At 45.6% G+C, this 15,212-nt stretch overlaps 1 protein-coding gene across 1 annotated transcript; it reads right to left on the bottom strand.

The window, feature by feature from the left end:
• Nucleotides 1-1,586: 1,586 nt before the first annotated feature.
• LOC308284636 (angiopoietin-related protein 1-like) lies at nt 1,587-14,150 on the bottom strand (the record flags this gene model as incomplete). Its single annotated transcript, XM_080725319.1, has 4 exons — nt 1,587-1,774; nt 2,756-3,026; nt 9,169-9,362; nt 13,334-14,150. 4 exons carry the CDS (start codon nt 14,148-14,150, stop codon nt 1,587-1,589), a joined length of 1,470 nt encoding a protein of 489 aa, XP_080581445.1.
• Nucleotides 14,151-15,212: the final 1,062 nt, after the last annotated feature.

Here is a 15,212-nt window from a genome sequence, read left to right as displayed (position 1 = left end):
GAGGACCCCCTGTAGTGACTCTGAGGACCCCCTAGGGGTCCCGGACTCCCTGTTAAAGACCCCTGGTGTAGAAAAAGGACCTGACTCTCTCTCTCTCTCGTTTCTGTAGGGTAATTTATAGTTTCCTCAGGACGCCTGGTCCGTTTCACCATTAGGATATTTTAATGGCACACATAAGTTATCCAATGTTTCTGGTGACCCGCATTACAGACAAAGTAAACTTTTGTGTGGAGGTCATCAGGTCCTTGTAAATATAGGGAGAGGCTGTTTAAATATCTTTAAAGTGAGTACTGCATAATTGTACACTCAAATGAACAGCGCTGGACCTTTACCACATGTGGGTCACCCTCATTTCCCCAAATCATTAAGTGGCTAAATGTCTTATTAGGGATTGGTGATGAATGTGGAACCATTAAAAAAACTAAAACAAAACCTAAAAAAAAAACGAAAAAGAAAAAAAAAAAAAAAAAAACATTTCCTTGACAAATGTTTCTTGGCGAGGTAGATACCCACTGTGATGCTAAAACCCATGAACATAAAATCAATACTAATGGAATTCCTTTGGAAGGTGGCAACTCCTCCTAGGTGGGGTGGTCCATTGTCACATGAGAGGGTCTTATATTCAGGCAGAGTTGGTACATTATGTCTCTGTGCTACACATTTCTCAAAGACACAGGCACCATTAATAGATATTCTCATTGAACCTCATAGATATTCATACATGAGGGTTGAAGGAACAATGTGGCTTTTTTTTTAAATAGTCATGTCTCCTGTCCTGTGTCCCATAAGTCATCATGATATTTAGAACGCAATGATAATACAGAGCCTATGAGGAAGTTCAAGTCAGTGTCGAAGGTTCTCCACCGGTGTGGTTTGCCAGTTTGCGCTGGCATACAATGCAAGCCTGCGTCCGGCTTTATCCTGGTGTACGGTATGCCCATCTCCACCTCCAAGACCGTGCATGCACCACCAGCTTTACAGTGTCCAGGGGCGTCACAAGGGGGGGGGGGGGGGGGGGAGTGGGACTGAGTTACTGGGACCCAAGGTGGAGGGGCCTTAATTATTTTATACTTTAGCTATTGAAAAATAGCAGATATAAAAGCTCACAGCACTGCGAGCTTGTAGATATGCAATGTTTGAAAAGTCTTGAAAATGTGTGCAAATCTTAAAATATATGTATTTTTTTAAGCAAACATTTGTAACTTAAATCTTGCTTCTGGGGGGTCCCTGGAAGTAAATGTTTAGAGATGGGGGTCCGTGGCCAAATACATATCATTTTGGGGGTCCTTCACATGTAAAGGTTTGAGAACCAATGACATAGGATTTTCAAAAAAACATTAAAAGGATTTGAAATATTCAAAGACTTGCACACATTTTCAAGATTTTTCAAAAATAGCAGATCTACAAGCTCCGCACTGTGAGCTTGTATATCTGCTATTTTTCAATAGTTAAAGCACAAAATAATGCGTTCCCAGTCTAAATGGGCTAAACCCCCTCCCCCCTATGAAGAACATTCATGGGGGGCCCGCAGTGAATCCTCGTACCCAGGGCCCAGGATTTGGTGCGACACCCCTGACAGCGTCTCCTCAGTCTATGGGTCTGATCATCATGCGGACGGTCTTCATGGAGTAGAAACCCCCGCCGTAGTCGGCCCAGAAGATTCCGTCCTGGAACTTGCTGCGATAGACGCCGCCGGTGTACCAGACACCGTTGAGGTTGGCTTGGCCACAGGCGTTGTACCACCAGCCACCTTTATGGAAGTGTGCACAGTTACCTGAATTGGGAAACAGGGGGAGGAGTGGTGATCATACTATATAGGTTGCCTCATCTATGCTTTTCATAGAACCAGTAAGACTCCCTAATCGGGAGATAAGCGACCGTAGGTGGCTTATCTCCACAAATAGGGCAAAAATGTGTTTTTCCAAAATCTTCCTGATCCATGTTGATGACATGAGTGTAGAAATGCTGTGTAGTGATATTCGTGATTTTAGGGCAAAAACTGTAGGAGCAGTGTCCAAAAATGTGTTTTAAAAATCGGCCTGAAGGTGGCGCTAGAATAGGGCCATGTGAGAAATGAGGGGTGGGGTCTCCGCGTTGCCTTGGCGGAAATTGATTTACAAAAGATACGTATGTTTTGAAAACTGAAAGCAATGAATGTTGTAAATATGAAGTACTGTATAATACACTTCATCAAATAGCAGGTACTGTATCTCCCACACCTCAGAGTGAGTCAAGGCTATACTAGCGCCTCTAATTGAAGCCTAAATATAATTATATATAATTATAATATAATTACAATACTGTATATAATTATATATATAATATAGTTCTAAATTATTCTAAATACTGCATCGCGATGCATCATCGAATCGTTACCTGGTGAATCGTAATCCAGAGCAGTGTAAGCAGAGTGGCGACATGCTTTGATCTAGTCGCAGACCGGAAGTGGCTTCGCATGGAGCCTGTTCTCATTCTTAGTGAGCCTCTGCTGCTCTTCAGCCCCGTCTGCCCCCATTATAACCGAGGCATTTACAACTCTCTCTATCAATGGGTCTGTCGTAATCGAATTGAATCGTGAGAGTAGTGCCAATGCTGCACACCGCCTAAATAGGTAAATCACAGTGGTTCTCAAAGTGGATTTTAGGGATTCTCTAGGTTCATTTGGTTGACGGGTTCATTTGGTTCCACTGTCAGAGTTTAGGGTAGACCTTGACATTTGAAAGTTTGAGAAACGCTGCTCTATATTCTGATGTACCTGAGAAAGCGTCCTTGTCCCGGTCCAGGGTGGTGAACTGCTTGCCGTTGTGGCTGCTGAGCGAGTCCCCGGCGTTGCCCATGTAGGTGCCCAGCCTCAGGCGGTAGGCCTCGCTCTCCGGCTCCAGGTGGAAGCTGCTGTACTGAGCGTACACCTTCTTCCCCATCCAGTCCTCCAGCTCCACCGAAAGCTTGTAGTCGCCCTGCTTCCCCAGCAGGTAAATGCCCTCCAGACCCAGCCAGTACTCGCCATCGATGTTGCCAAAGCCGCTCTGCAGGGACATGTTGTGCAGAGAATGTTAGAGAGGCAGGAGCTGAAATATCTAAAAAGGGCCTCTGGTGAAAATATTGAAAATAGCAGACCTCCAAGCTCACAACGTGTCGCGCTGCGATGCGTTGTGAGCTTGGAGGTCGGCTATTTTTGGTACTTGATACGACACTAAACTAAGCGTAATCAAGTGAATACTGGAGATGTGGCGTACGGCATGGATTTCTACACAAAGAGAGCAATTCTTTCAACATAAGATGCTGCATTCAAGTTCAGGAGAGGGCACTTTTTACAGATGGGTAAAAGGGCAGGGGCTCAAGACCCCTTTGATGTCTATGTGTGTACGTGCCTGCCGCTCTGAGTAAAAAGAAAAAAAGAAAAAGAAGATTACAGGAAGACAACTTGGAGATTAGAGAAAGTACTGCCAGTTGTTTGTTCTGTGGCATTTTGCAGAGTTTGGAAACACGAGCATTTGTTTAGGAACATGAAACAATCTCTTGGAAAGGACCATGGGAATGTATCGCTATGATGCATTCCAGCTGATTTGTTCCTTTTGATGACTTCTGGCCATGGTAGTTAAGTCAAATTACGAAGTTGATTTCTAGAAAGAGTTGCGAGCAATGTGATACGATGCTGTCATTTGAACTCTCTCTCTCTCTCTCTCTCACTCTCTTTTCCCCTTCTTTTTCTCCCCAATTTAGTAATTGTCAATTCCTCCAATGTAGGTCATCCCTGTCACTGCTAACCACCAGTTGTTCTTCTAACCCCCAAGTCTTGGGGAGGGTGTATACAGTACCAGTGGACCTCCAAATTGATAAATACCTAGGCCGTGGCCATTTGCAGATACATTGAGAAGATTCTTGTTGTTAGATTAGATACAGTACTGACTTCTGCAACTGTCTATGCTGTAGGTGGGGAGATCACAGTGAAGAGAATGACACATAGGATCTGAATTGTCATTCTTATACATTCTATATACATTCTAGTGGCTTTAATAATAGTTAAATTCAACTCTTTTAATATTTTACAACTTTTTCATGCTGATTTGTTAATATATAAGACAGTATATATACCCTGGACACAAATAAGTATCGCAAATAACCGCCCCGGTTCTTTTAAATGCCAGGGGTTCGAGTCCCGATTCCGAGGGCCTTTTCTGCATGTCACTGGGAACTCAGATTGGCATGTCACTGACTCCCCATCTCTCTCTCTCTCATTTCCTGTCTACCTACTGTACTATCACTAAAGGCAAAAAGCCCAACAAATCTTCTCGATGATTTCATATGAAGTCGGTTATTGGCTCCGAATGTCGGTTTCATTATATTTTCGGTTAATTGCCCATGCAGGCGTACCCCAGTCTCCATGGTGGCGGACAGGAAATGTACCCATGCACCGCTGTGTCATTCGATCCCTTAACCCATTTAGAACGGGTACATATTATTGTGTATCATTATTTTATGCTTTAACTATTGAAAAATAGCAGATATACAAGCTCACAGCGCGGCACCGAGAGCCGCGCTGCAAGCTTGTAGATCTGCTATTTTTGAAAAATCATGAAAATTAGAATTTTGACCCGATTTTATAAGTGTCTTTTGAATGCTTCTAAGATTTTTTTAAAAACCTATGTTTCTATGTCAGCAATCTGGCCAGCCATCATCAAAGAAAAGGTCCTTTTCACTTAAATGGAGCTCAGTTGGTCTGTTCTTGAGAGACTACTATGTCAGTGGTTCTCAAACCTTTTCATGTGAAGGACCCCCAAAATGATATGTATTTGGCCACGGACCCGCATCTCAAAATATTTAGTTCCAGGGACCACCCAGAAGCAAAATCTGAGTTACAAACGTTCGCTTTGAAAATACATATATATTCAAAGATTTGCACACATTTTCACAACTTTTTCAAAAATAGCAGATCTAAAAGCTCGCAGCGCGGCACTCGGTGCCGCGCTGTGAGCTTGTATATCTGCTATTTTTCACTGGTTAAAGCATTCAATAATTCTAGGCCTAAATGGGTTTTAAGAAAGATGTGCTGGAGGATTTATGCTGGAAAGTTAAGCGCTGGGTTCTGCGCAGCGGGGGCTCCAGGCGGCGGCTCCTCTCCCAAACCCCTACAGATCTCCTGGATCACAGCTAATGGCGATACTTCGCTTGTGTGTTTGTGTTGAACAGCCATGGCCAATCTTCGTCTGGCCGTGCTCCTCCAGAACACTTCATTTCATCGCGATGGCTGTGGTTTGTGATTGTGGATTAACTGGCCGAGCCAGGGGATGATGAACGATGTGGGCTTGGAGTCGGGGGCCTCCACGCCGATGCTGTGTGTGTGTGCGTGCGTGTGTGTGTGTGTGTGTGCGTGCGTGCGTGCGTGTGTGTGCGCGCACGCTCGTAATATGTATCCTTGTATTACCATACTTGTGAGGGCCAAATGTATATTATAAAACCATTTGAGATATAGACAATGTGAGGAAAAATGTCCTGGTCCTCAGAATTAAGTAAGAAAGATATCGTCACTGTCGGGCAGACACCTCGTATCTCCAAGTTTCAAATTTGTATGTTTTTTCACAAAGTAAAGCCCTGCTTCATCATACAAGGCCACTAGTTTAGATCTTTTTTTAAATGATAAATACAAAACGAACGGTTTTGGACATACAAGGTTTCCACCCGACAACGACGATATGCTCTTAGAGTTAAGCTATCCTTTTAGCTGAAATGTCTGACTGTACCCTGTGCTGCTTACGTTTCTGTCTAATAAAGTAGTCAATCAATCAATCAAAATGAAAAGGCTTTAATTAAAAGATTTAGGTTGTGTTGGGGTTGGGATTAGGCATTTTGAGGTTAGGTTTAGGGGTTGACGTTAAGAGTTATGCCTATATATGGTTATCTGCAATATGCAGTTAGCGACACAGATGTGCAACTAAATATAACTCAGGCATTATGGTTAGGGTAAAACATTTAAAAACAATGTGTCTTCACAAGTATAGGAATCCAAACGTGTGTGTCTGTGTGTGTGTGTGTGTGTGTGTGTGTGTGTGTGTGTGTGTGTGTGTGTGTGTGTCCGTGCGTGCGTGCGTGCGTGTGTGCGTGCGTGCCTGTGTACGAGCGAGCATTCAAGCGTATGTGTGCGTGACGTGTTCGTGTACATGTGGTGGCTTTGTGGGCGAGTGGGGAGACAAATCAATGTTGAAGAGAGTAATTTAGCTACCAGTGCAACATACGCAAGCTTGGCTGGGCTGAACGGAAGACTGAATCACCAAGGCCCTGCCAACACTGATACACTTCATCTCGTCATTGCTTGAAAAAAAAACCGTTGATGAGTGGGGACTGTATTGTACACCGAAGACCATCCTGTTATTTAGCCAGCCATGCAGCCAGCCAGCCATCCATCCATCCAGGCGGCATAGTAGCAGTGGTTTTGGGAGGGGGAAACGCGTGCAGATTGAGCAGTGGAACATACCTTCCTAGTACTCCGGGCTTCTAACATTTCATAATGGGAATCAAAAAACCAAATTGCCTCTACGGAGTAATGCTGGTGCTGACACAGGCATTATATTCTACACAGTAAGTGAAAACACCAGGGCTCCGGGCCTCGGAAATGTTCCCCGGGACACCAGCTGGTTCCTTGGGATCGGTCGTATAACGCCGCCATTGTTGTCTCTGGACCGACATGGTACATTCTACGGGACAGGGACGTGCTGGCCATTGGGAAAAGCAGGACAACTCCCGAACAGCCATTAGGAAAAAAAATCCTATTTTGGGGGCTCCAAGTTTAAAATTTGTAGATTTTTTCACAAAGCAAAGCCCTGCTTCATCATCAAAAGTAGTGAAAACAGCAGATCTACAAGCACACAACGCCTCGCGGTGCGAGGCGTTGTGTGCTTGTAGATCGGCTGTTTTCACTAGTTTAATTATTTTTTTAAATGATAAATACAAAACAAACGGTTTTGGACATACTGTACAAGGTTTCCACCCGACAACGATGAAATATAACTCATGTAATTGGCCCACTGGCTTGTCACTTGTCATGATCTGAAATGGCAAATCTTTGAGTAGCAGCAGCGCTAGAGAGAGATCTCTCTCTATAGCGCGCAATGAGGGCCTCTCCAACTCTTTTTCCCGGGCTGAATCAGGGGCCCAGCACGTCCGTGCGAGTACGGGAGGTGAAGGAGATGAGGAAACGTGTCATAAAAATACTAGTGAGAGAGTGAAAGAGATTGTAAGAAGACCCTGTAGGGTAGTGTTTGTCAAACGTTCTAAAAGTCAAGGACCCTCATAACTCTTTCCGGTCTATTTGGCTCCATTTGTACACTCACAGAGTTCACAGACCTGTCAATGTCTAACCCCCTGAGAGAACCCTGAGGGTCCTTGGACACCTTAGCCCCTTTTCGAGTGCAGTTTTAGCACCACACCACACTACACCACACCACACCACACCACACCACATAAGAATATCTACATTTTCCATTACAAAAAAGTACCCCTATCGGTAAGAGACACATTGACCCTTTTAACTGTGATTATAATACAATATAAATTTGTATTACAACTATCCTAATTATAATGCACTGTAATGGATTATAACTGTGATTATAATACATTATAAAGTATTAATGTATAATTAAAATACACTATAATAGATTATAATGGTGGTTATAACACAATAGAATCTATTATCATGTATTACAACTATATCCTGGTGGTCTAAATGAAAAGTCAGTGAGTGATCAGTCATTATGAAGTGTTTGGCCCTGTTTGGCCTAGCTCAGACCTACTCTAGAGTGGATACTTTTTAGTACCCTGTTTAGTACCACTTTCACACCACTCTACCCAGGTCCTTGTAGTGGAAAACCTGGCACAAGTGGGCGGTGTGGTGTGGAGTGGTGTGGAGTTGGGCCAGTGGAAAATGGGCTCACTTTAGCCCCTTTTCCACTGACATGGTCCAACACCACGCCACACCACACCACACCACTCCACACCGCCCACTTGTGCCAGGTTTTCCATTAAAATGACCTGGGTAGAGTGGTGTGAAAGCGGTACTAAACGTGGTACTAAAAAGTATCCAATCCCAGAGTAGGTCTGAGCTAGGCCAAACAGGGCCAAACACTTCATAATGACTGATCACTCACTGACTTTTCATTTAGACCACCAGGATATAGTTGTAACACATGATAATAGATTCTATTGTGTTATAACCACTATTATAATTTATTATAGTGTATTATAGTTATCATAGTAATACATTAATACTTTATAGTGTATTATAATCACAGTTATAATCCATTATAGTGTATTATAATTAGGATAGTTGTAATACAATTTATATGGTGTTATAATCACAGTTAAAAAGGTCAATTTGTTTCTTACCGATAGGGGTACTTTTGTATAATGGAAAAAGTAGATATTTTATGTGGTGCGGTGTAATGTAGTGTTGTGTAGTGTAGTGCTAAAGCTGCAGTCGAAATGGGGCTAATGAGAACCACTGGTGGAGGGTAAGGCAGGGGAAGTAGAGGGAGAAACACAGATGCATAGAGAGAGGCAGGGACATGCTGGGCCCCTGATTCAGCCCGGGAAAAAGAGTTGGAGAGGCCCTCATTGCGCGCTATAGAGAGAGATCTCTCTCTATAGCGCTGCTGCTACTCAAAGATTTGCCATTTCAGATCATGACAAGTGACAAGCCAGTGGGCCAATTACATGAGTTATATTTCTTCATTGTCGGGTGGAAACCTTGTATATCCAAAACCATTTTAAAAATGATTTAAACTAGTGAAAACAGCCGATCTACAAGCACACAACGCCTCGCACCGCGAGGCGTTGTGTGCTTGTAGATCTGCTGTTTTCACTACTTTTGTGCGACGGCCTTGTATGATGAAGCAGGGCTTTGCTTTGCGAAAAAAATGTACAAATTTGAAACTTGGAGATACGAGGTTTTCTGCCCGACAGTGACAATTTACTTTGTTGGCCGCCCAGCCCCCAAAATGGAACGAAGGCCGACATTTTATTTTTATTTTTTTCCTAGGGAATGAACCGGCCGTTCTGGAGTTGTCCCGCTTTTCCCAATGGCCAGCACGTCCCTGGAGAGAGGTAGAGCGAGAGGTGGAGGGAGAGGTGGAGGGAGAGGTGGGAGCCAAACGGTGGAAGTGCAGCTGTCATCACCTTGTAGCTGTCCCAGTTCCTGAAGAAGTTCACCGACCCGTCTCTCCGGCTCTGGATGACGGTCCAGCCGCCGTTGTCCGTGTTCTGCTCGCACCACACCTGCATGGAGCGCTCCGACTCGTCCGGTTTGATCAGGTACATTCCGCTGGTCACGTGGCCCGCGTCCTGCGCCTGGAGACAGTCTCGATACGGGCCTGCAGGAGACAAGGGGAAGACCGGTAGACAGGCAGCGAGATTACGAATAGTCTAATACAAGGGTCTTCAACAAGGGGTCCGGGACCCCTAGGGGGGGTCCTCATAGTTACTACAGGGGGTCCTCCAAATCTTTGTGTGATAAGAACTTTATTTTCCTACACTAACCATTTGAACCAGAGTATCCCTATTCTGTGTGGAACATTAGCCAAGAATAGCCGATCTACAAGCTCACAACGTTGTGAGCTTGTAGATCTGCTATACTTGGCAAAGAGGTTTGGTGTAGGGTGAAAATAAAAGCAGACTAAGTATTGACGGTTCAAGTCGTTCAATGTCTGAAAATACACATTAAACCAACAACCTACACTGATGATAGTGCTGTCAAACAAGTCTAAGCTGTCTCAGAAATCTATGAAAATGTTTAAACTGCAACACAATTTTATACAATACGTAGTGGGGGTCCCTGCTTCATCTCCCTCTCAGCTAAGGGGTCCTTGGCCTGAAAACGTTGAAGACCCCTGGTCTAATAGATTAAAGCAAGTTTATAAAAGGGACGTCTGGAGAGCACTCTGTTGGAACTGTTACCCCCGCGACCCGATTCTGGATAAGCGGTGGAAATTAAGATGGATGGATAGTTTATAAAATGAACATTTTATTGGTTTGTTTTTAGCCATCTTTTTAGCCTTGAGAGGGGTCCATCATACCACGAGTACCAAAAAGTGTAGAATGTCACAAGAAGCATCTTTGACTGGGAAATAAATATCTGAAACTATCTGAGTTTGAACTGTCCGGAATCAACAAACCCATCCATTTACACAAGACAAGTAATGCACAACATTGGATAAAACCAATGCTGGGAATTGCGTGTAACTATTAGAGTATTTTGCCCAAATCTGAATTAGATAGATGATTGGAACATGCAGGCAAACAAGCACGAAGAGACACACACACTCACACACACACACACACACACGCACACGCACACGCACACGCACACGCACACGCACACGCACACACACACACACACACACACACACACACACACATTGATCGAGGAGTAGAAATATTTTGCTGCAAGGCTTCGCTAATAGATGTTTACTGTATGCCTCACGATGACAAGCACCAGCTGAGAATGGGACTAATTAACCAAATACATTACAGACAGGCTTGTATTTAACAAATTGCCCAAATTAGATATCCTGTTAACCCTTTCGTGACAATGGCTTATGTCTGCCAATGCTTCAAAGCAATACGTTAATAAAGGATTCTTGAATTACAAGCAGATGTGGAACACAGTTCGTTTATTTAGCAGGGGGAATAATCCCCACCCGGCTTACAGGAGAAAGGGTCGGTCCACCCACCCTACCCTACGGTTATGAAGTAAGCCAGAGAGGAGCTGTTAGTTTGTGGTTAGCATGAACATGTCATGCCAGCCTGTTTTCCGTCCATGCATCTTAAGGACATAGACCAGTCTTGGAGAGGATCCACTTTCATACCCAGCTGCCTTGAAACGCCACACTTTATTATTCTTGGGCCGGGACAATCTAAATGTGTCAGGAATTTTAGTTGATGAGCAAAATCACAGTGGTTATTCCGTGTTCTAGAAAAACATCCCCCTCCCTTTCTTTTCTTTACGTCCCCCCACCTGAGTTCAGACATTACAACATTTTTATTTCCATCCTGGTCTGTGTGTTCTCCCTGGGTATAAGCACAAGACCACGTTCCAGCTGAATATGCAAATCTTTTGACCTTGAAAAGGAGACCATAGTATAGGTCCACCTGCAGCTACAGTCAAAGCCAGTAATTATTTTGGCAGGTTTCTTAGCCTATAGCCTCATAGCGTATCCTGTTGCTATACATCTCTCCACATGTTTTTTGCATTCACGAAAGGACGAATGATTCAGCCTGTAGCTCCATCATCTCGTTCTGTTCACCCAGCCAACCTCACTCTCAGCCAATACTCCGAGAGCCTCACTGCCTGCCTGCCTGCCTGTCTGTCTGTCTGTCTGACTGCCTGCCTGTCTGTCTGTCTGTCTGACTGAGAGACTGTGTCACTGCCTCATTGTCAGAGGTGTAAAGTAGTTAGTATATTTACTTAAAGGGGAAGACTACCCATTTTCAATATTGAACTATGTCATTAATATACCTTAGAGGAGTTGTGTGGAAATAGAAAAAAGTTCCCCCCCCCTTCTGTGTTGCCTAGAACTGGAGGATTGATTTTGGGGTTTGTATTGTAAAGTACAATGTGATGACATCACACCGTTGTATTTGAAACATATCAATAAGTTGCTCACCGATCCGTCGAAACAGCTTTATATCTACCGGACGGCACACTCGTTGGCATGTGTTAGTCCATATGTTTCTAATAAATTAATGTTTACTAAAACTTCTCCGAGACTCACGTTTCCTCGTCGCCTTCAGAACGCTTCAGAACTACAGAACGTTGGAATACTTCCGCATACAAAAACGTCATGTCCTAGTATGAGCGAATCGTAACGGCGATCAACGTCACGTGATATGTTCGGCCATTTTTACCCAAGCAGTTCAAAAACAAGGAAAGCGATGAGACTCGGTGAAGTTTTAGTAAACATTAATTTATTAGCAACATATGGACTAACACATGCCAACGAGTGTGCCGTCCGGTAGATATAAAGCTGTTTCGACGGATCGGTGAGCAACTTATTGATATGTACATGTTTTGAGCGTAGTATGGACGTTGGGGCTCAACCAGCGAGAGCCATATGACTCTGGCTTATAACTCCAGGAGAGACATAACCTCCGCATATTAGCATCCTCTCCTGGTAGTTATAATTTATGGCTACAAAATACCTAGAGTGGAATCCGTCAATGCATTTCAATTCTTTGCAGAAATCCTCTACTAGCAAAAAAACACTCCATTCTCATTGAAATGCATTGGCGGATTCCACTCTAGGTATTTTGGTGTGAGGGCACCCTAAGGGTGCCCTGACACCAAAATACCTATGAGAGTGGAATCCGTGTTCCGCCAATGCATTTCAATGAGAAGGGATCGTTTTTTGCAGAAATCCTCTGCTGGCATGAAACCACTTCACTCTCATTGAAATGCATTGGCGGAACACGGATTTCACTCTCATAGGTATTTTGGTGTGAGGGCACCCTAACAGAGTATTTTTTATATTGCAGTATTGATACTTTTACTTAAGTAAGGAATGAGAGTACTTTTCCCACCACTGCTCATTGTCTGTCTGTCTGTCTGTCTGTCTGTCTGTCTGTCTGTCTGTCTGTCTGTCTGTCTGTCTGTCTGTCTGTCTGACTGACTGACTGACTGACTGACTGACTGACTTAAAGGACCGTCCCATGAGGCATTTCATTCCTGAGCACAGTGTGTGTTTTATCTTGGTGCATGTTCTCTGGGCATTTGGAGCGGTTTAGGAGAGCACCATGCTTTTCAGCTGGGGGAAAGAAAACCCACTGGTGAACACCTGGCCTGAGTCCCTACCTAACTGACTGACAGACTGCCTGACTGGCTCACTGCCTCACTGACTGACTGCCTCATCGACTGATTCATTAAGAGAATGATTGCCTGCTTGACAGACAGACTGAATGACCTCATTCATTCCTTCACCCCCTCTCTCCTCCCTCCTAGGCTTAAGGCCCTATCATAGTACAGTCTGGGGTGATAAGCCATCTCACCGCGAACCCCCGACATTTCTCCTCTGTTTTTATCTTCAGACATCTCCCCATCACCCTGTTCACTGATTGGTCGATCTAGACCAATCAGTGTGCCCCCTGGTTTCAGAAGCACAGATGCATCATTGTCACGGTGATAGGACTTCACTGTGACTATGATGGCCTCCATTTGTTATCACATTTTTAGGTGATAGCTTATCACCTAAAAGTTGAGATGATCACCCTTCACCTCGGACTATGATAAAGCCCACTCCTTCACTCTCTCGCTCTCCCCTCTCTACCCTTCACCAGCTTAGTCTCTCACCTTCAGCGCTGAAGTTCCCCAGCGGCGGCTTCTGGACCTCCAGGGTGCTCCCCGTGGGCGATGGCCCCGAGCGGGAACCTCTTTCGCGGGCGAACGTCCTGGCGTTGTCCCTCTGGATCTCGTTGGTGAGACGGGGCACGCTCACTGGGATGTTCTCGGGCACCACCTGCACCAGCGGCGGCCCCGCGGGTGCCTGCTCGTGCCGCCGGCCGCCATACACCTGCATGCAGCGCTCCTCCAGGGCCCCGATCAGCACCGACTGGTTGTTGACCGTGGCCGACAGCGCCGCGTAGCGGGACTCCAGCTCCCGGTAGCGGGAGGCCAGCCGCAGCGACTCGGCGGTGGCGTTGAGCACGCGCGTCTCCAGCTGCGCCAGCTCCAGGGAGTTGTCCCGCTTCCTGATGATCTCGTGCAGCAGCTGCATGTAGAGCTGCGTCACCCGCGAGTTCATGTTGCGGCTCTCCTTCCTCAGCAGCTTCATCTCGTTCACCAGGTTGCCGTCCACGTCCACCACCAGCTGCAGCGTCTCCATCTCGCGCCGCTGCTTGGAGAGCACGTCGCGCACCGCCGCCACGTCCAGCCGCGTCACCCGGTCCTTGTCGGTGGCGTAGCCCCGCGCCGCGCAGATGGGGCCCGTGATCTTCTGCTCGGGGACCAGGAAGGTGTAGGAGCACTTCTTGGGGGGGTCCCCCGCCGCGCTGGCCACCGGGGCCCGGCGCACGCGGGACAAGAAAGGCTTCTTGGTGGTGAGGCCCTCGCCGCTGCTCCAGAGGGACAGTCCCATCAGGACGAACAGGCTCCACACTCCAGGTCCCATGGCTTCCTCTGTTCCTCTCTTTCTCAGCAAACAAGATGAAGGTCTGTAATGCAGGCAGGAAGGAGTGGGTGACTTTATTGGAGCCGTCTACAATGGGATCAGGGGCGTCACACCAAATTCTGGGCCCTGGGTACAAGGATTCACTGCGGGCCCCCCCATGAATGTTAACTATTGAAAAATAGCAGATATACAAGCTCACAGCGCGGCACCGAGTGCCGCGCTGCGAGCTTGTATATCTGCTATTTTAGAAAAATCGTGAAAATGTGTGCAAGAAACCTATGTCAAGGACCCCCAAGGTGATATGTATTTGGCCACGGACCCCGATCTCAAAATAGTTAGTTCCAGGGACCCCCAGAAGCAAAATTTGAGTTAGAAGTGTTCGCTTATATTCAAAGATTTTCACACATTTTCACAACTTTTCAAAAATAGCAGATCTACAAGCTCGCAGCGCGGCACTCGGTGCCGCGCTGTGAGCTTGTATATCTGTTATTTTTCAATAGATAAAGTTATTATGGCCCCTCCACCTTGGGCCCCAGTAACTCAGTCCCACTTTCCTACCCCTTGTGACACCCCTGAATGGGATACCCATTGTGTCTATTTTTTATACACTCTTTGTTCAGTTTCCCACTGAGCACAACACACCATCAGTGAACTGCCCCATAATACAGATGTTTTCTTTCTCCTCTAATCCAATAGAATCCAATAACCGCACCGCATGGTGGGGCCTACGAACCCTCAAAGAGTATAAGTGTTGAAATGACATGAGGAGATGACGTTCAGTCTAGACTCGACACGACAGCTCCGCTTAATTACGCAGTGACCAGAACTTTTAAAATGTGACATTAAAACCAGCATACCATGCCACTGTAGTCAGTGTAGTGCAGGCATGCAAGCAGTCGCACCAAATTCTGGGCCCTGGGTACAAGCCAAGGATTCACTGCGGGGCCCCCATGAATGTTCTTCAAAGGGGGTTTAACCCATTTGGACTGGGAACGCATTATTATGCACTATTTTGCGCATTAACTATTGAAAAATAGCAGATATACAAGCTCACAGCGCGGC

Source organism: Nannobrachium achirus, assembly GCF_963921795.1.
Source record: "Nannobrachium achirus genome assembly, chromosome: 5".
NCBI classification, from domain to species: Eukaryota; Metazoa; Chordata; class Actinopteri; order Myctophiformes; family Myctophidae; genus Nannobrachium; species Nannobrachium achirus.
This window is presented reverse-complemented; position numbering and strand designations above follow the sequence as displayed.